Consider the following 21,532-nt stretch of genomic DNA (forward strand, 5'->3'; position numbering starts at 1 on the left):
TATTAATCGAGAACTGTTTGTAGGGCATAATATAGCAGAGCTATCAAAATCGCATGGAATATGCAGTGGCGGAACATAGACCACCTAGCATTAGGAGCGAGTCACAAATTTTACGCCCTTATTTTTGAGATGAATTATAATAAAGTGGGATTACAAACAATTTTAATATACCTGATATTAAATAACACTAATCTTACAAGTAAATATGACATTGACATACGATCAAAATATATGTAAAAAAACGAGTTTTTTTTTTTTTTATAGAATAGGAAGGTGGACGAGCATATGGGCCACCTGATGGTAAGTGGTCACCAAACGCCCTTAGACATTGGCATTGTAAGAAATGTCAACCATTGCTTATAGCCAATGCGCCACCAACCTTGGGAACTAAGATTTTATGTCCCTTGTGCCTGTAATTACACTGGCTCACTCACCCTTCAAACCGGAACACAACAATATCAAGTATTGCTGTTTTGCGGTAGAATATCTGATGAGTGGGTGGTACCTACCCAGACGAGCTTGCACAAAGCCCTACCACCAGTAATGTAAAAGTAAAAGTAAAAGATCATCGATAATAATGCGTATTATTAGTAAACAAGTTATCATTGCCACCTTTGAAATGCTGCCCCCCTCAAAGTGACGCCCGGTGCAGGGCTTTCCCACCGCACCCCTTGCTACGCCACTGGGAATATGTAAATCAAAGGTTCGTTTATCTTAACTCCTTCGATTGGAATAATCTATGCGAAAACTTTCTTGTATAACTTTTAAAAGACTCAACCTATTTTGATGAAATTAATATTAAACGGCACCTCGAACATACATATTCCATATTAAGTAATCTAATTATTTATATTTGTAATTTTTTTATCGACCATTAAATTATTATGGACAAACCGGCAAAAAAATGGTGAAATTAAACATATTAACTTAAAAAAGGCATTTGAAATCAAAGACAGACACTTAAATTTTATTTATTTATACAGATAATAAATAAATATAATAATAACCGAGCCGGTTGGCGTGGTTGGTAGAACACTTGCCTTTCACGCCGAAGGTTGTGGGTTCGATTCCCACCCAGGACAGACGTTTGTGTGCATGAACATGAATGTTTGTCCTGAGTCTGGGTGTAATTATCTATATAAGTATGTATTTACAAAAAAAAAGTAGTATATGTAGTATATCAGTTGTCTGGTTTCCATAGCACAAGCTTTGTACAAGCTTAATTTGGGATCAGATGGCCGTGTGTGAAAAATGTCCCAGGATATTATTATGTCCCAAGATAATAACTCGACAATACAGCGCCATTTATCGGTACCAAATTTTTACTTTTTGAAATTAAAAATGTTTATTTCGATTTTTGGACGTTTCGTGTATTGTTAATACGCGTCCATTTATATAAAATAAAATAAAAGATCGGGAACAGACATACCAATGATTATATTTATTTAAGACAATTTGCACATGTGAAAACCACGTGCCGAAAAAATCCGAAGATAAACGAACAGACAGCTGACAAGTGGATGACAGTTTAATTGACACTTTCCCTCCAAAACTAAACAATATGCATAAAATGTAGGCATTGGGAAATATCTTCTTCAAGGAGTATTCAATATATGTATTGGTTATCAATATATGATGTCGTATATATATTCTTAATAAAAAAAAAGTTGCTTGATGGACAGACCTGGAAGCCTGCGTTCAATTCCCAGGTCGGGTCAATAAAAAGTTATTGGGGTTTTTTTGTCAGAAAATTCTCAGTAGCAGCCCGGAGTCTGTAAGTTGGAAGTGTGTACACTCCCGTGCCTCGTTCCGGTCGTGTCGGATGGCCATCGTATTATGAGAGGTAGGAAATGGAGAGTGCACCTGTATTTGCGCACACACTCGTGCACTATATTATCATGGACAAACCGCCAAAAAAATGGTGAAATTAAACATATTAACTTAAAAAAAGGAATTTGAAATCAAAGACAGACACTTAATTTTTTTTTATTTATACAGATAATAAATAAATATAATAATAACTCGACAATACAGCGCCATCTATCGGTACCAAGCAGCAGTAGTTGGCTAATCTCTTTGGAAATTGGTCGCCGTGCCCGAAATCGGTCCGGAGGACCTTACTCTGAAAATAAATCCGGTACTAGATGATATCAGTTTTTTTTTTCTGGCGTGTATCGATACTTATTTTACTGTTTTTGACGTTCGGTTTTATCCAGTATAAAAAAAATATATTTTAATATGTTTGTTAATAAAGACTTTTATTTTAAGCTTTGTTTTTATTTATGGAGAAGGTTAAATCGATTTCTTACAGTTACAAATATTTAAATATCGATTCATAAATACGATTCGCGTTTAGGACTTGATATTTTTAAAAACATCAATATCCGAGTTTGATATTTCCACAAAAAAATATCGATATACACCTTTGTTAAAAAAATCGTATATCAGCTCAATAACAACGCACAAAGTTTTAATATTGTTTATTTATTTTTTAATCCTATTCGCGTTCCCGCGTACTTCGTTTGACAATTGACATTTGCAACGATATCGAACATTCAATATATACCAATATCTGCGGATATTCGAATATATATGTGGTCTCCGATACATAGATATCAAATTTAATACCAATATATAAATATTGTATTTATATATGATTTGTATCGCACATGCGTAACGTTAAATGTCCTCCTGATTTCATAAGACACAACAATTTGTTTTGCACATTCGAAAACGACGTTCCGATAACGGCCGACGATTTCCGAAAAAATCCGAATTTATAATTTGACAGCTCCAATGACACTTGTTTCCCGCCAAAATTAAATATGACCCAAGAAGTCGTGTTTCTTTTTCTTCTCTTTGTCATGTTTCTTCGAATGCAACATCATTTTGCTTCTCGTCAAGAATCTTTTGCTGCAAACTTCGCACTTGTGGGGTTTATCACCGATGTGCATTTTGAAATGCATCACCAAATTGTTTTTCTGTGTGAAACTTTTTGAACATATTTCGCACTGGAATGGTTTCTCGCCCGTGTGGATCTTTTCGTGTCTGTCCAAGTCTGCTTTTCTGTAAAAAGACGACCCGCATTCGTTGCAATTAAAATTTTTAATACCTGAAAACAAAGATATATATAAAATTGAACATATGCATTTTATTTTTATTTTAAGAAGGCAGATAAGCAAAAACTCCAAAAGTCTCCCCTGTTGGTAAGTGGCAGTACACAGGGGGGTATGTGGGACTCGCCGGTGTCCAAGGCGCCGAGCGCACCCCAAACATCACTAAACAACCCAATAATACCCACTAAAAAACCAGCGCTACCCTTTCCGTCTTAACGAGGAGCGCCACGGGATCGCTTGCGCATGCTACCGTGACACTCAAAAGAATGAGTGGTTCATTCTTGTGTTAAGGGGTGATATATAGAATAACGCCCTGAAGAACTGCACAGGATTTAATATAGTGCACAAATTTGTGTAACACAGCTCTCTTTCTTTGTAATAATCTCATGGAACAAACAAATCCGACAAAACTGGACAGTGGAGATGCAGCATCACACAGGTTTTATTTGACTATTGACGCATATGAATATTTTGCACTGGCAACTTTTAAATTCTGAGCTGGTACTGAAAATTTCTGACAACAACGTTTTTTTGACCCGACACGGGATAACCCAGTTGAGGTACGATACTTTTTTTTTTTAATAGAATAGGAAGACGAGCTTACGAGGAGCAACCTGATGGTAAGTAGTCACCAATGCCTATAGACATTGGCACTGTAAGAAATGTTAACCATCGCTTACATAGCCAATGCGCCACCTATCTTGGGAACTAAGATGTTATGTCCCTTGTGCCTGTAATTACACTGACTCACTCACCCTTCACATCAGAAAACAACAATACAAAGTACTGCTGTTTTGCGGTAGAATATCTGATGAGTGGGTGGTACCTACCCAGACGAGCTTGCACAAAGCCCTACCACCAGTAATACACTGAACAAATATAATAAATAATTAAAAATATTTTATACCTTTATGTGATAAACTATGGATACTTAGATGTCCGAGCTGTGTGTATGTTTTCCCACAAGTCGTACACATGTATGGACGTTCGCCTGTGTGTGTTCGTTTATGTTTCTTAAGCTCATAGCCAGTTTGGAAAGTTTTACCACAAATATCACAGGGCTGCGGTTCCTTCGGAGTGATTCGTTTACGACGTTTCCTGAATAACGAAACAAACATTTCCTTACAAATAAATAATTATATAGAATCTAAATTTGTCTTATAATTAATAATTATAAATCAAATATATTTTACTAAAATATATACATTTTTAACTGTCATATTACAGAAATAAGTTTAACGTACAGCTACCACAAATTTCTACACAGTAAATTCCAATAACTTTCATTGGCTGTTAAGCAAATGTACTATATGCTGTTATGCAATTTACATTAGACATATGATCTCTTAGTTCACCAGCATAGATTAACAAGAAACATGAGGACTTTTATTTATTCTAAAAATCTTTTAAAATATAGTTAAACTGTTTAATATAATTATTGAAATTCAACATTTACCGACAAATCTGTGAATAAAATCATATCAATGCGTAATTAATCTTAAGAACTAAGATGCTATGTCCATTGTGTCTGTAGTTACATTGGCTCACTCACCCTTTTAACCGGAATACAATACTATGTATTGTTGTTGTTTAGTAGTTATAATATATGATGAGTGGGTGGTACCTACCCAGATGGGTTGCACAAAGCCCTACCCTACCACCATATGATATGTAATTTCAAAAATTTAACTGTTCCGTTACCATTTAGACGACAAGAGTTAAATATCACTAAGCATTTTTAAAGTAAATTATAGAATTTAGCGATACGGTAAGTAATGTCAAAATTTGAACATACTTTTTCGGTTCTTGTGTATCTACATCCTCATCAGATATTTCAATAACTTCGCACTTTATAACAATTTCTTCCACTGGGTGTACTGCTATTTCTTCCATTATAAAATATTCTGAAATATTTAAAATTCAGTATTAAATTAAATGTTTTATCTTTGATAAATATGGAAGGGAAAACACAAGATTATATATAAATAAGCATTGAGTTAGTATTTATTGATTACCAAGCAGGATATAGCCGAGATGGCCCAGTAGTAACGCGTAAATCTTAACAGATAATCATGGATTCAAACCCGGGCAAGCACCACTAAATTTTTATGTGCTTAATTTGTAATTATAATTCATCTCGTGCTTTATGGTGAAGGAAAACATTGTGAGGAAACCTGCATGTCTAATATCACTGAAATTCTGCCACATGTGTATTCCACCAAGCTTGGAGCATGGTGGAATGAGCTTCAAACCTCCTCCTCAAAAAGGGAGAGGAGGCCTTAGCCCAGCAGTGGGACATTCACAGGCTGTAAAGTACGTAAGCAGGATATATATAAATTTAATTGAACTTGATCAACTCTGTAATTTAAAAATATGAAAAACTGTAACTGTGTAACTATGAAACTTCTTGTCGGTGTTTCTCAGTAGATTCTACATTCCAAACCGCTTTAGCTTTACACTTAACTCAATACTGTAATATGAAAATTCAAAAGAGAGTACTTGAATAAAGAATATTTGCAGGTATATTTGAATATGATTAACTTTTATTAATATAAATGAAAAATCATTGATTTTTAATGTAAATATATGTTAAGTATATCTTATTTTTATGATAAATGTACAACTTTCTTGATTTTTCGTATTAAATATAAATATCTGTATTATTTTGTTTTCATAAAATAATTCCTACTCATTTTAACATAACGTAAACTTTTCCTAAATTAACATATTTTCAAAATTCAAACAATTTTAATGCATTGAAAATAATCAAATACCTCTAAACAATTATTAAAATAATTGAAACATAACAGAATATTTCACTCACGTAACTTGTTTGACCAGTTTTTTGTTATTAACTTGCATTAAATTACTGCAATTACACCCTCCGAATTTCGTTATTGTAAAAATAAATATATTTATAATATATTATGTTTCACTTATCGTTAATACATAAATAATAATAATTAAATTGTATTTAAACTATTGTTTACACGAAGTAAAAAAATTCAATAATTACGAACTGTCAAAGTGACTGCAGCTTCTTGGGTTACCTTATCTTAAATTGTAAGTTTGTACTATTTACAGTTTACCTAGTATCTACCTCTGACTATGTATATATATATATATACATAGAGAGATCATATATATATAAATTATATATAATAATAATAATATAATAATATCCTGGGACATTTTTCACACACGGCCATCTGATCCCAAATTAAGTTTGTACAAAGCCTGTGCCATGGAAACCAGACAACTGATATACTACATATACTACTTTTCTTTTGTAAATACATACTTATATAGATAATTACACCCAGACTCAGGACAAACAGACATGTTCAAGCACACAAATGTCTGTCCTGGGTGGGAATCGAACCCACAACCTTTGGCGTGAAAGGCAAGTGTTCTACCAACCACGCCAACCGGCTCGTCAATATAAATATTATATATATAAAATTTACACTGTTCTATTGGCTCCACTGCATGGCAGGACTGCATATATTTTTCGTCAAGAGTATAAGAATCGTTACCGGAGAAAGGTTACTAGCATTCTTACCATCATTCCACACACTCATAATTTGTACAGTAGCTATTTTTTATTTCTATATGCCTAATTTAATATTCAAATTAAATATTTCTTATGTAACTAAATAAAATTTGAAAAGACATTACATTACTTACATATGCGTTTATATATAAGATATAACAATACACAAGTGATTTTTTTTGATAAATAAGCGATGACACTGATGAATGCATTATAAGTAAAGTATATATCATATGGACATTGTTATTCCATAAAAACTTTTTTTTTATGTTTGAACTGCTCGCTCTTAATAAACAAATAGAAAAATAAATCCGTAGAAATTAGTATTAAGTACCTAAAACTTTGACTAATCAAGAATCAAAATCGACTCTTCGATTAAAAAAAATAAAACAAATTTATTGAGTAATAGAATTATTTTTTAATCTGGCATCCCAAATACTCGTGAAATTATATTAATGAAATATAAAAACCTATGCCTACGTATAAAAATACTTTTAATACGAATGTTCAATGTTTTTAATAAAAATATCCTTTTATCTTTCTATTCTAATAAATTATACCTTACTACTTATCTAAGTAATAAGGTACTTAAAAGGTTTTCAAAAGATTGAGTACCCTTATATTTTTTTATGTTATTACTTAATAAAAAAAACACTTATACTTATCGTTCAATTTGTGAATTCCGCAAAACTAATATTTTAATTTGAAAGCTATCATTTTTTATATTAGATATAGAAAATATTGAATACACTTTAAAATTAAAAACTACATGAACGATGTAGGTAAATCAATAAAAAAATACCTACCTAAAGTTACGTCTGCGTTCCGCGACCTTATAAAATAACCCGACCAAATTGAAATGTAGCTTCTGCGTTGCGTTTTCGTACAATGTTTATATTTCCACAACATGTCCGGGTTTTTGATAATCGGGTCGACATGATGTCATAGCTGCTTATTTTAAATGTGACGTATCTATTTCCACATTGGATACCGAACGCGAAAGTACGGTCTAAAAAGAGTTTTGTTTTAATTGTTTAATTGAGAGAAAAGTGCTAAAATGTCATATTATTCACAAAGGAGAGCAGGTATGTAATTTATTTTATATTGGATTGGCATAATTTTTCAATATCTTTGCATTTAATTTTTTTTTAATTGATAGTATTTTCTTGGTTACTAAATGATATAATTATAATAGATAATTAATTCATTTAATACATAAATGATAAAATAGTCTAAAAGTTGCATATATATCCGAATATAGGTGGTTTTATTAAATTTTTAGTGGTGACGCATTATTTCTCATTTTAACGTAAATTTAAGTTATATATATTTATTAATTTATTTATTATAATAGAATTAACAAGTGTAAATAGAAAACAGCTGTTGATGATGTCATGTGTGCAACGTTTCGTTAATGCATCTGCGTTGGAAGTTATCTTACTATCAGTAAAAATATATTATAATAATTATAAGAATTTATTAATATCTATGTAAACAACTAAAATTGTCTAACATATTTATTGTGTTTATAATATAAAAAATGAAATGTAAATAAATTTCGTTACAAATTGAATCTCGACTACAAGCGATCGCAAAGTTTAGATAAAAGATACGTGACCTATTTCTAAATAATACTGAAATACCACAAAGTTATCTCGTTCTAAATGATTTCTTTTAAAAAATTAGCAGGAATGAATATCTATATATAGATCCCTTTTTCATACCATTTTTTTTTGGTTTTTATAAAAAAAAATAACCTATCTTTTTAAACATAAATATAATTAACGAAAATGAAATTTATTTAAAATAAATTTTCATTAATTTTACAACAAGAAATATTATGTACGTAAAGTCATACTTTTCGTGAGTCATGCTATTTGCATGTATAAAAAAAACAGGTCCGGACGTCCGAGAATTACAAAAACGTTTAATCATTTATTTATAATATAAATAAAAGCAAATCTAAGACGTCTTAGCTGTTGCTGTTGTTTGAAGCTCAAATTTATTATTTAGGTACTAGTTTCCGCGGTTAAACCCACACGTGTGGAGGGGGGTCCACCTGCGGTACCGTATGTCCTTTTCCGACTTCCGTACCCCTAGCAACGGATATGCAAATTTCATAAAAATCGATTGTTAAGTTAACGACTTGAAAACACAAACAAACTTAATTTTGCGTTTATAATATTTGTTTGGAGGTTTTATGATCGGAAACAACATTGGTGTATTTATAAAATAAACAAAAATAAATCACGACGTTAATTAAATATGTTTACAATTATAGTGCAATTCATAATTCTCACAATCGGCTTTAATTAATGAAGGTAGAAATAAATAACAAAAAATATGATAAATTAATACAGTAACAGCCTGTTAATGTCTCACAGCTGGGCTAAGGCCTCCTCTCCCTTTTGAGGAGAAGGTTGATAAATTAATAATTAAATAATAAAATAGAGAATTTCATTAAATGTTTCTTATTTTTTTTTATTCGTATTTGTTTTATACGCTTACTTGGTGTTAGGGTTAAGAGTTAGCACCACCCACACGTTATATATTCTACCGCTTAGTAGCATATTTATTCTTGTGTTTCGGCTTAGAGGGTGCGCCAGTGTAACTCCAGTCACAAGGAACATAACATCTTAGTTCCCAAGTGTGGTGCTTCTTGACGTTAAAAAAATTCGCACATCTAGGACATATTTCAGTGCACAAGTGTGTGCGCAAACACAGGTACACTCTTTTTTCCCTAGCTCTGTCTCATCATCCGATGAGACAATCCGACACGACCGGAAAGAGGTTAGGTGCGCGCCGAAGCAGGAATGTACAGATTTCCAAACTTTCAGACTCCGGGTTGCTACTGAGAATCTTGGACAGATCTTTTATAGTCCCCACGTAGGGTGTGAACCCAGGACTTCGGGGTCTGCGGCCCTGTATCTAGCCACTAGCTCAACGAGGTTATTTCTTATACACTTTTTATAAAACGAACCAACAAATAGTATTAATATTAGTAATTATGAAGAAATTAAAGTTTAATTACGTCACAATTATTTGTATTTTGATAAAAATTTGTGTTATAAAATAACAATGTACGATAAGAGAAAGTTCAATTTTATCAGTTAAAGATTTTTTTTTATTACAATAAAACATGCCTTTCATGGTAGGTTGATTCCGTTTGCGAAAGTAACGAAGAAGTTTTAATTAACAGGTAAAAGTAAAAACGTTCATTTAACAATCGGATGTAATGAATGCTGTATTGTACAACTGAAATTCTCTTTTTTTTTTTAGAATAGGAAGGCGGACGAGCATATGGGCCATGATGGTAAGTGGTCACCAAACGCCCTTAGACATTGGCATTGTAAGAAATGTCAACCATCGCTTACATATCCAATGCGCCACCAACCTTGGGAACTAATATTTTATGTCCCTTGTGCCTGTAATTACACTGGCCTTCAAACCGGAACACAACAATAACAAGTACTGCTGTTTTGCGGTAGAATATCTGATGAGTGGGTGGTACCTACCCAGACGAGCTTACACAAAGCATTACCATCAGTACATTCACACCTCAAGTAACAATATACAATATATACTTGTATTATATGAAGTCATTCTGAATGTCTGTTAAGTCTTTCTAAACGCCCGAAGAGATTTTGAGAAATTTTCATAAAGAGCTTAAACCTCAAGAAAGGACTTTTGTTTCACTTAACACCTGTCAAATACCCTCCCCCCACAACAAGCTTCTCACATAATAAGTGCATATTAGTCCTTTATATAAATACTTAAATGTATATAACAAGTTATGTTTTGATCGAGGGCCATGCTAGTAAAGAATTTCGTTATAAACGTAATCCATTGGTCCGCCATTAATACAATACAAAATGATGTTAATTGTGCACGTTTCGTGGAATTTATGAATACAGTGATTGCAGGATTAAGTGAAAATATATTAAACAGAAAAGTACCGGGAAATAAAAAAAAATGGGTACTAAGGTATTCATGAGAATTTATGTGTAAATAATCTTACGCTGCCGTCATCTGACGCTCGAAATCTTAAGCGTACTTGTTTGACGCTCGAAGTCTCAGTTACCGTGTACCGAGAACTAAGATTTTACTGGTGGTAGGGCTTTGCTTTTACTGGTGTGTAGTAAATAGGTCTGGTGTATATAAATAGGTATGTGTGTGCACACTCTGTGTGAAGGTTGGTATGTGCTTATATTAGTTAATATAAAAATTATAAAACTTACCAACTTCGTACAGGTGAAATATATTTTATACTGTGAAATATATTAAACAGATTGATAAACATATACAAGAAAATATTTAGGTGTTCGGAGGGTAATAGAATCAAGCGTTTTGTTAGTGCTTTTGAATCGTAATCTTTCAGAATCATATAATATTACTCCCAAATCAGACTAAGTAGATATACCATATCCGTAACAGCCTCTGAATGTCCCACTGCTGGGTCAAAGGCCTCTCAATTTTTTGAGGAGAAGGTTTGGATTTTATTCCACCAAGCTGCTTCAGTGCGGGTTGGTGGAATACACACGTGGCAGAATGGGCCATCTCGGCTTAGTAGATATGCATTATAAAATAATATAAGAGTAACATTAATAAAGTTCATTTCTTCCTGAGTGATTTCAGACACCGCTGTGCGTCGTCGAAACTGATTGCTAAATTAAATATTTAACAAAAAAATCCTAAATAGATTTCAGAATTGAAATAAATATAAATTTAATTATTAATTTCCTGTTAAAATATCTAGTTGTTTAATTATTTGCTTAATTATAAGACATTTTTAGTGGAGTTATTGGATTGGTTGTTCGCTTGCTGGAGGAAATTGTTTAAATGTAATTTGTTAAATATTCTCCTATTCTTACAAACCAGAAGCGAAAATGACTTTTTAAAATGATACATAAATAAGTATTGACTTTATAATAAGAAATACACAAATAACAAACAACACAATCATTAATTACTTTAAATGTTAACAAAACCAACTAAAAATGACAATTCAAGTAATTGTATGTTCGAAGCACCCAAACTTCGCGCCAAAAGTTATTTTCTTCTTCTATCATCTATGACAGGCGATGACGCACTTTTCTTTTTTTTTTAATATATTCCGGCACAAGGAGTGGATACATTCGGTCAAAGATATACATATTTTATTAATTTTTTAAATTATAACGTGTGCCCTTGTATCATACTTGTAATTAATTATTTAATAATAGTTTTCGCTTGCGGCTTCGCTCGTTTTTAAGGAAAGGGAGCAGGTTTTAGGTATAAAAAAGTATGTTTCGAGCATATTGTATATAGCCCTTCAAGCTGGCTTTTGACGTTTAGCCGTGAAAGCGTAACATGCAGGCAGAGTAAAATTTCGAATATATTGGAAACTTTGTTAGTCTGTGTATTTCTTATTATAATGTAATTAATAATAATATAATATATAATGTGATATGTATGTGATATGCGTTCATGAATTGTTGCTTAGTAATTCTCGCACGCGGTTACCTTGACCTGGATTCTAGGTAATTATTGCGTTCCTAAACGCAGCAGCACGTAGCTTCAACATCTGCTTATATTTAGGTCTTCCAGATATATCTGACGTTCCGATTTCCGGCTCCATTAACTTTTAGATCTTTCCTGGGGCAATGTATTCCTATAATAGGATTCCGCAGATATACTTATTAATAAATTTGAATAGTTTTTTAAATAACCTTAGTAAATAACGCATATTACATAAGATTAAATATATGATAAAAAATGTCTGTATTTTTGATTACCAGGCAGGATATATCTTAATTTTTTTTTTCTGTACGTGTTTTTGTCATAATACATATATCAGATAGTTGTCTTTTAATTGTTTTGAATTTACAAATGTTTAATAAATATATAATGTAGATGTGCCTTTTTAAATAAATAAATAATAATTTGATTTAATGTAAGTAGATCAAGTTTTATATTAAAAAAACAAGCACACGTAGACACCAAATATCATGGTGATTAGTTGAATGGCATATAATTTAATGGCTTGCAGCGCCATCTTGTGACGAGGTACAACAAAGTGTATATAACTAGCTACCCTTTTTAACGCTGAAAAAACACATTACGTGGGAACAGTGGGGCGGTATGTAGGGCTTGCAAGTGTCCAAGGCGCCGAGTGCGTCCCGTACATCTAAATACCAACTAAAAAACCAGCGGTAACCCTTTCCGTCTTAACGCGGAGCGCCACCGGATCGATTGTGCATGCTACAGTGACATATATAACTTGCGACCAACTTCGTCATAAAATGGATTATGTTACTCGCTAATAATGTAACTTCCAATAAGGGAAAGAATTTTTAAAATCGGTTTAGTAGTTTTTACGTTTATCCATTACAAACAAACATACAAAAATCAAATAATTCTTTATATAACGATTAAACAGCATCATCATCAAGTCTTAAACAGATACGAACATATATTTTGACGAGCCGGTTGGCGTGGTTGGTGGATGTGGCCTTTCACGCCGAAGGCTGGGGGTTCAATTCCCACCCAGGACAGATATTTGTGTGCATAAACATGTCTGTTTGTCCTGAGTCTGGGTGTAATTATCTATATAAGTATGTATTTACAAAAGAAAAATAGTATATGTAGTATATCAGTTGTCTGGTTTCCATAGTACGAGCTCTGTATAAGCTTAATTTGGGATCAGATGGCCGTGTGTTAAAATATCCCAGGATATTATATTATGTATTGTCATGACGAATTTCTCTTTGTAATGACGTCATAACTCTTTCTTTCAGGAGCCGTTTCACCACCGCGACTCACAGACAAGCTCAGGCTATACCACGTGGACATGAACCCATACGGTCACCGAGTTTTATTAATATTGGAAGCTAAAAAAGCGAAATATGAAGTATACCGACTGGACCCCCTCCATTTACCCGAGTGGTTCAAAGCCAAAAATCCTAGACGTGAGTTTGTGTTTTTTTAATTTAATTGGGTCGTCTATTAGCCGAGATGGCTTAATGAGTAGAACGCGTGAATCTTAATTTGCTGGTTCATATCTAGATCTGCATCGGACAATTTGTATGCCACGTAGGTCTAGCTATACATAAGGCCGATGATACTGGATTCAAACACCAGATCGGGTCGATAAAAAGTGATTGAATTTCTGTCGAAAATTCTTTGTAGCAGCCCGGAGTCGGGACGTTGATAGTGAGTGCATTCTCTCCAGTCCTACGTCTGAACACTTTCCGGTTTTGTCTGATTGTCGTCCTATCGGATTATGAGAGTTAGGGAATGGGGAATGCACCTGTGTATGTGCACACACTTGTGCACTATATGTTCTGGGCAGTTGGCTAATCTCGGTCGAAATGGGTCAGGAGGATATCATCATCATATTATTTTTGGTATTTTAATATGATTGTTAATAAAGACTATTATTTTAAGCTTTGTTTTTATTTATGGAGAAGGTTAAATCGATTTCTTACTGGTACAAATATTTAAATATCGATTCATAAATACGATTCGCGTTTAGGACTGTTGATAATTTTAAAAACATCGGATGTTGATATGTCTATAGATATTTATAAGACTGCCTCGTTGGTCTAGTGGCTTGATGTAAGGCCGCAGAAGTTGGAAGTGTGTTCACTCCCGTGCCTCGGAATGCACGTAAAGCCGTTGGTCCTGCGTCTGAACTCTTTCCGGTCGTGTTGGATTGACGTTACTTCGGATTATTAGAGTTAGGGAATAGAGAGTCCACCTGTATTTGCGCACACACTTGTGCACTTTAATATGTTCTGGGCAGTTGGCTAAACTCTCTTGAGATTGACCGCTGTGGCCGAAATCGGTCTGGAGGATTTCATCATCATTGTACTTGATGATACATTCAGATACTGAAAGCTTATATATATATATATATATATATATATATATATATATATATATATATATAGTTATATGTGATAACAAAGTTTAAGACTTAAGATTAAATATTTTGGTAACAGCCAGGCCAAGAATTAATATTACTGCAAAAAAATCATGTCTAAAACAGTATTTTTGTTTCAGTAAAAATTCCCGTTCTTGAGATACCGACGGAACAAGGAGACAAGTGCTTGTTCGAAAGTGTTGTCATATGCGATTACTTGGATGAGAAATACACGCGGAACCCGTTACATTCCAGAGATCCGTACGTGAAGGCACAGGATAGGCTGCTTATAGAGAGGTTTAATGAGGTGAGTCAATCGTACATCATTACTGGTGGTAGGGCTTTGTGCGAGCTTATCTGGGTAGGTACCACCCACTCATCAGATATTCTACCGCAAAACAGCAGTACTTGGTATTGTTGTGTTCCGGTTTGAAGGGTAAGTGAGTCAGTGTAATTACAGGCACAAGGGACTTAACATGTTAGTTCCCAAGGTTGGTGGCGCATTGGTGATGTAAGCGATGGTTAACATTTCTAACAATGCCAATGTCTATGGGCGTTGGTGACCACTTACCGTCAGGTGGCCCATATGCTCATCCGTCTACACCTATACCTATACGATATAAACACAAAAAATACCTGCACTGCTTTGTATGAACTCATGAGTATAAGTGAGTTCACCTGTGGAACGTTGGCTGACTTACGCTGGTGTATTCATGAAATGTTATAATTATAATGGTCAAAGTCGCATATCACTTTCTGACATTTCACGACCGTTTCTGCGGTGATTCTCGAGTTTGTTCTTACAGAAAAGCCCTAATGGCCGTAATTTTCACCAATAATTCAACCACTTTAAATGCGAGTTCATGTGATGTATTACAAAATCCTCTCAAATTATTAACTAATGCTATGTGCTATCGAAATAATTATTGGCATTAAAAGCGCCGTCAAAGCCATGACATGTGTGGATGCGCCATTATAATTCAATCACTGTTTTCTCTTTTTTAACAGTCTGTGGTAATAATTTAAAGGGATTATAGTTTAGTTTTTTATATATACACTCTCGATAATAGAGTACCATTTTACTTGGTGGTAAGACTTTGTGCAAGGGGACAGGAGAGACAGGGAGTAAGGACTGTCTGAGTAGGTACCAGCCACTCATCATATATTCAGGCATTCAGGCAATGCTTAGTATTGTTGTATTCCGGTTTGAAGGATGAGAGGGTCAGTGTAACTACAGGAAAAGTGGGGCACATGATGTTAAGTGGCCACCACCGCTCATAGACATTGCCATATAACAAATGCGAAAATCACTCTGTTTGTCTGTTACGCTTTCACGGCTAAACCACAGAACAAATTTTGATAAAATTTGGTATGAGGCAAACTTGAATCCCAAGTCTTTACTTTTGTACACCCGCCCATTCCCGAACACAAGCGAATCGACGAGCGAATACTAATAATTAATATCATAGGATGTATTCTATGTAATTACTGGTAACTTCCGAAATTCGAAACAGCCTATGAATGTCCCACTGCTGGGCTAAAGGCCTCCTCTCCTCATTTTGAGGAGAAGGTTTGGAGCTTATTCCACCACGCTGCTCCAATGCGGGTTGGTACTGGTAACTTATATAATGTATTTCTTTATTTTCAGTTAATAAAAGGAAGTCTAGAGTGTTTCGACACAAACTTCGCATTCGGCAGCGAACAAATAATCCAAACGATGGAGATATTTGAGAAGGAGCTAGCTTTGAGAGGTGAGTCCATTCATTCATTCATTCATTCATTCATTCTGTAAACAGAAAAGATAAGCTTATTATATAGGTACACAAACAGAATACAATCAGGAAATAGATTAAATTTACGAACTTACACAGCGATAAACTAGATTACATCCCTAAACATGTGTACACGGTGTGCCATAATTATAAAAATATAAATTTAAGGTACAAATTACTTTGGAGGAAACAAACCGGGTATGCTAGACTACATGATATGGCCGTGGGTGGAAAGGCTGTACCTATTACGATGCATAAATGAGAAAAAGTTTGACGAGAAGAAATCGAGGTTCCCTAATTTTGTAAGTACTTGAGTTACGTAGTTATAAGCTTATAGGAAGTCAGACAAATGGACAAAGATATTGGACGTTGATTTATAAGCCACCATTACCGCACGCGGGTTCAACTCCGTTTGAGTGGAGGGGGGGGTTTGTGTTAGTACTTAAAATATAAAACGACAAACCAGACGGGACAAGCCCGTCTGCCTAGGTACCACCCACTCATCAGATATTCTACCGCAAAACAGCAGTACTTGGTATTGTTGTGTTCCGGTTTGAAGGGTGAGTTAGCCAGTGTAATTACAGGCACAAGGGACATAAAATCTTAGTTCCCAAGGTTTGTGGCGCATTGCCGATGTAAGGAATGGATAAATACTTCTTACATCGCCAATGCCTATAGGCTTTGATGACCACTTAACATCAGGTGGCCCATTTGCGTCCGTCTACCTATAAACTAAATTATAATATATAAAATGTAATAAATATTCTTTATTTTCAGGCTGATTGGGGCGATCAAATGCAGCTGGATGAAGTTGTTAAAAAACACGCGAATTCACCTTCAGAATATTTTGATTACTACGAAAACGCAAGGACACATGCAATGGGATATTATCTGTAATTTATTATACATAAACATAAATCCACTGGTTGTGTAGCGCGATCTCGTGCGATATTTTTTTATAATTATATGAATATTAGCAATATTTCACTGTAAACTCCCGTGCTTCGGAAACACGTAAAGACGTCGGTCCTGCGCCCGAACTCTTTCCGGTCGTGTCGGATTGCCGTCCCATCGGATTATGAGAGTAAGGGAATAGAGAGTGCACCTGCGTAGTTGGCTAATCTCTCTTGAGATTGACCGCCGTGGCCGCAATCGGTCTGGAGGACCTTATATAGAGCCTAATATAGTACGATATAGCGTTATTGAACCAGTTTAATAAATCCATTTTGATAAAAGATTAATATTTAAGACAAACACTTGTGCGTATGAGAAATGTATTTTGAGGTCAGTTTTCTTTTGTTCTGAAGTATTTGTGTCTGTAGCTTTACGCTATACAATTTTCTTAATCGCAAAGGTCTGACTATAGCCTAATATGTATGTAACACCACCTTGAAATATTGTTTAGTGGGCGTTTAGTTAAACATATCTGTCTCATTCTGTCATCATTGATTTGATATTCGAAAAAAAAGACGTCATTCACCTCACCCTTTGGTACCGTTAATAACTAACCTAGTCTTAAAAGTATTTACAGTTAGTTTTCACAAAAATATCTTTAGTATAAATTTAGACAGCGCATTTACACTGTAATGAAATATATTATCAGAGTACAGATAAACATAATAAAACGCGTATTGCTTCATAATACTTATAAACGTTGCTTAGCCGCTGTTTAGTTAAACACCAGTCTCTTTCTGACATTGTTAGTTTGAAATTTGAAAGAAGTAGACAGCATAATTCAACTAATTACCTACTAAACTTAAGTAAGGCATTTAGTGTGTAAACACTGAATGTCTAGATATTCGCTTACAATTTATTTCAAATATTCTGTAATTAAATAAAAGTTACAATTTACCTCTTGTGGTGACTCAGCTTTAGATTCAGGTAATTGTATTTATGTAACCTTATATTATAATATATTTTATTATATATTTGTTATATATAATCTGCAAATATCTTAAGAAATAATTTAATTATTATATTATAAACAATCTGTGACAGCATGGAGGCGATAGTACAGACAATTATGCGGTTTTTATTATAAAACACTGTTACAATTTGTTTTGGCAGCAGATTAAATATGGAATAAAACTCCTTTTTATAAACATTCTAATAAAAAAAAAACTGTTGTGGCTGTTTAGTTAAACACTCGTGCTCACTTGCTGTCATTATTTGACATTTGAAAGAACAAGACAGCATTGTTTAACTAAATCGACTACACATCGTTTATAAGTACAGCCGTTTGAGTTTACGTAAGTAGATTGGTATTAGGAAGTTTATTATATGATAATAGTGTTATGTATTAGCTAAGTAATGATATATAATGTCTTTGTGTTCACATAAGTCATACATATATATACAGAATGTCACCAAGATTTTTAATATTTTTTATTGCATTTTATATTCAAGTATTTTGTAAAATATATTTTTTTGTATGAAATTAGATTAAAAGTGCCTTTTTTGAACGTGTGATGATAAAAATATGGTTTCTAATATGAAAATAACCACTTGAAACAAAGTCTAAATATCAATATCAAATGCGAGTGAAATAAGAAACATGAATGCGAAAGTGTGGAAGTATCATTAAGAAATAATACATATAAAGGATTATTGTCAATTTCGTTATATTATAATTTCACTGGCAACATTACAATTGCATGGTATTTCTTTTATCGTTTCGTATTTATACATGCTAACATTATTTACATTATAATTTCATTAGCACAACAGGATTCTTCACTTCGCTTTTCGAATCTTAAACCAAACGGTCTTTGTCAAAAAAATAACACTTAAAAAAAAATTAAATTGTTTGTTTTTTTACGCAAGCAAATCTTATTTATTTATTTACCGCATCACGTTGCGTTATATTATGAGGGAATAACAGTGATATGATTATTTTGTACACAATGTTTGATATAGACTTCTCGCAATCAGTAGATAAAACTATTTTTGTATAATGAATCAAAGTTAAAACAAAACCTTTATTGAAGCAATTATTATTATTTGTAACATATGTTGCAACGAACCCTTTTTTTTAAATTATGTTTCATTTGTTTTTCACGGTCATTTGCGTTCGTCACTTTTTGAGTTACCTTTTTTTAATTTCATATTATTATATGACAAAATTTTTACAATTTTTTAATTACTACGTCTTTGTAATACATGTGTAATTCAACGCCAACGTTGTTACCGTTCTTGAATATCGATTTCAATCGACATTTCACAATTCTAAATAGTTTTATTAGTGTTTTCCTTGTCATCTCTTTTATACGTGACATTGGCAGAATATTTTGCGGTCAACTAGCGTAGATACATGCCAAAAAAGAAAAAAAATATCCACTACACGTGTGGTGATAAAAAGAATACAAAATATTTTAGATCTGTCAAATTTGTTTAAATATTGTAATGTTTAAACGAATTTGATCACACAAATGTGACAAATGTAATCAGGTGCTGATTACATTTGTATATGTATTGTATAATGCGTTATGTATGTACGTTGTCTACATAGAATTTATATACTCTTATACATAGATTTTACTGAATGACATTTACTTTGTATTTGTTTTATTTAAAAATTGTATTCCATCTGGTTTTCAAACATTATTTAAAAAAAACTGTTTTGTTTTTTAAATTTAAACGCTTTTTAAAAAGACACTAGGGAAATGGATGATCTTTTCTATAATATATAGATTAAATACAAAATCGTACGATCACTAGTTGTCTTTGCCTTTTTTTATAGTTTTTATTTTATATGACTGGTATGGCCACAGTTGTTTTGTTGTTAAGGGGAGCAAAATTGCTTAATGTTGGAAGGTAATCGTTTGATCTGTTGCCTATGATAAAATCTGTATGATTTATATGAAGGTTTTTTAATTTTTTGAACTTATTTTAAATAACGAAATCATTCTTTATAGTGTTTGTATTTTTTTATTTTGGTTTTTTTATTTGTTTTTTTTTTTATGGAACTCGTTGTCTTCGCAAAGCTAAAGCTTAAGTATTTACTTTCATAGAATCATTTCTTTCTTTGTTTTAATTTAAGTTTAGTTTAAGTCAAAGTTATTAATTAACAAAATATTTTTTTATATTTACAAATGTATTTAAATATAAAAAGGGCTTAAGTTATTTTATTTGTACTTAATTATGTAATTTTATTTTATTAAGACCAACATAGTAAAAGAAAAATAAAAAATAAGAAAAATTCTTTAATTTTATATATTGTCTAGTAAATAAAGCCTTAAATAAATGGACTCACACACACACACACACTCTTTTGTAGTTCTTGTCGTTGAGAGAATATCACCCTTACGTCTTTTGCTAAGCGGCTGTTAAACACTGTTATTTCTCTTTTTGTCATTATTAATTTGTCATTCGAAAGAAGAAGACAGCATTGTTCTACTATTGCCATTTTTTTTAATGTTGATCTACATGACGTAGGAGACTAGTTGCATTTTGTTTAAGTTTTAATTGTTCGTTTAAGAAGAGTGCAACACTAGAGTTGATTGCTATTGAAAACAATATTCTAAATATTATAGTTCTAACTAAGCTTAAACTCAACAGTACGATTCTCTAAGACCGCTTCGTTAATCACCCGAGAAATGTTGACAACCGACTTATGGTGATATACTATTTTGAGCCTTATATCCTTGAAATGTAAGCATTATTAATCAATTTCGCATATCACGTCCTGATACTTTACGACCGTTTTCCATGATGAGTTGCGAGTTTTGTTCTTACAGTATAGCCCATCAGTACATCGATTTGTATTAACTTATTGCGAAATTAATTAATAAGCCGAAATTAGTAAGCCGAGATGGCCTAGTGGTAAGAACGCGTGAATCTTAACCGATGATCGTGGGTTCAAACCGGGCAAGCACCACTGAATTTTCATGTGCTTAATTTGTGTTTATAATTCATCTCGTGCTTAACGGTGAAGGAAAACATCGTGAGGAAACCTGCATGTGTCTAATTTCATTGAAATTCTGCCACATGTGTATTCTACCAACCCGCATTGGAGCAGCGTGGCGGAATAAGCTCCAAACATTCTCCTCAAAAGGGAGAGGAGGCCTTAGCCCAGCAGTGGGACATTAACAGGCTGTTACTGTTACTGTAATTAATGAAAATTATTTAACGCTTTATTGCAACATTTGAGTAACAGATTAATCAAACAATAGAAGATGCGCGAAGGCGG

General features: G+C 33.1%; 2 protein-coding genes across 2 annotated transcripts; one reads left to right on the forward strand and one right to left on the reverse strand.

The window, feature by feature from the left end:
* Positions 1–1,970: 1,970 nt before the first annotated feature.
* LOC126779652 (gastrula zinc finger protein XlCGF49.1-like) lies at positions 1,971–6,231 on the reverse strand. The gene is made up of 4 exons (XM_050503804.1): positions 5,941–6,231; positions 4,912–5,020; positions 4,024–4,214; positions 1,971–3,112 (listed from the first exon to the last, which is right to left on the reverse strand). Exons 2-4 carry the CDS (start codon positions 5,007–5,009, stop codon positions 2,820–2,822), a joined length of 582 nt encoding a protein of 193 aa, XP_050359761.1. The 5' UTR covers positions 5,010–5,020; positions 5,941–6,231; the 3' UTR covers positions 1,971–2,819.
* A 1,384-nt stretch (positions 6,232–7,615) lies between these two features.
* Positions 7,616–20,472, forward strand: LOC126779641 (pyrimidodiazepine synthase-like). The gene is made up of 6 exons (XM_050503791.1): positions 7,616–7,754; positions 13,446–13,616; positions 14,713–14,879; positions 16,221–16,323; positions 16,513–16,646; positions 17,122–20,472. The coding sequence occupies exons 1-6, from the start codon at positions 7,727–7,729 to the stop codon at positions 17,239–17,241; spliced, it is 723 nt and encodes a 240-aa protein (XP_050359748.1). The 5' UTR covers positions 7,616–7,726; the 3' UTR covers positions 17,242–20,472.
* Positions 20,473–21,532: the final 1,060 nt, after the last annotated feature.

Source organism: Nymphalis io, chromosome 29 (genome assembly GCF_905147045.1).
Source record: "Nymphalis io chromosome 29, ilAglIoxx1.1, whole genome shotgun sequence".
In the NCBI taxonomy this organism is placed as follows: Eukaryota; Metazoa; Arthropoda; class Insecta; order Lepidoptera; family Nymphalidae; genus Nymphalis; species Nymphalis io.

Coding starts and splice junctions, on each gene's coding strand:
- LOC126779652 (XM_050503804.1), bottom strand. CDS start 5,009: ATGGAAGAAATAGCAGTACACCCAGTGGAAGAAATTGTTATAAAGTGC. Junction 4,215..4,911: donor GATACACAAGAACCGAAAAA/GTATGTTCAAAT, acceptor TTCGTTATTCAG/GAAACGTCGTAAACGAATCA. Junction 3,113..4,023: donor CCATAGTTTATCACATAAAG/GTATAAAATATT, acceptor CTTTGTTTTCAG/GTATTAAAAATTTTAATTGC.
- LOC126779641 (XM_050503791.1), top strand. CDS start 7,727: ATGTCATATTATTCACAAAGGAGAGCAG. Junction 7,755..13,445: donor TTATTCACAAAGGAGAGCAG/GTATGTAATTTA, acceptor TCTTTCTTTCAG/GAGCCGTTTCACCACCGCGA. Junction 16,647..17,121: donor AATCGAGGTTCCCTAATTTT/GTAAGTACTTGA, acceptor CTTTATTTTCAG/GCTGATTGGGGCGATCAAAT.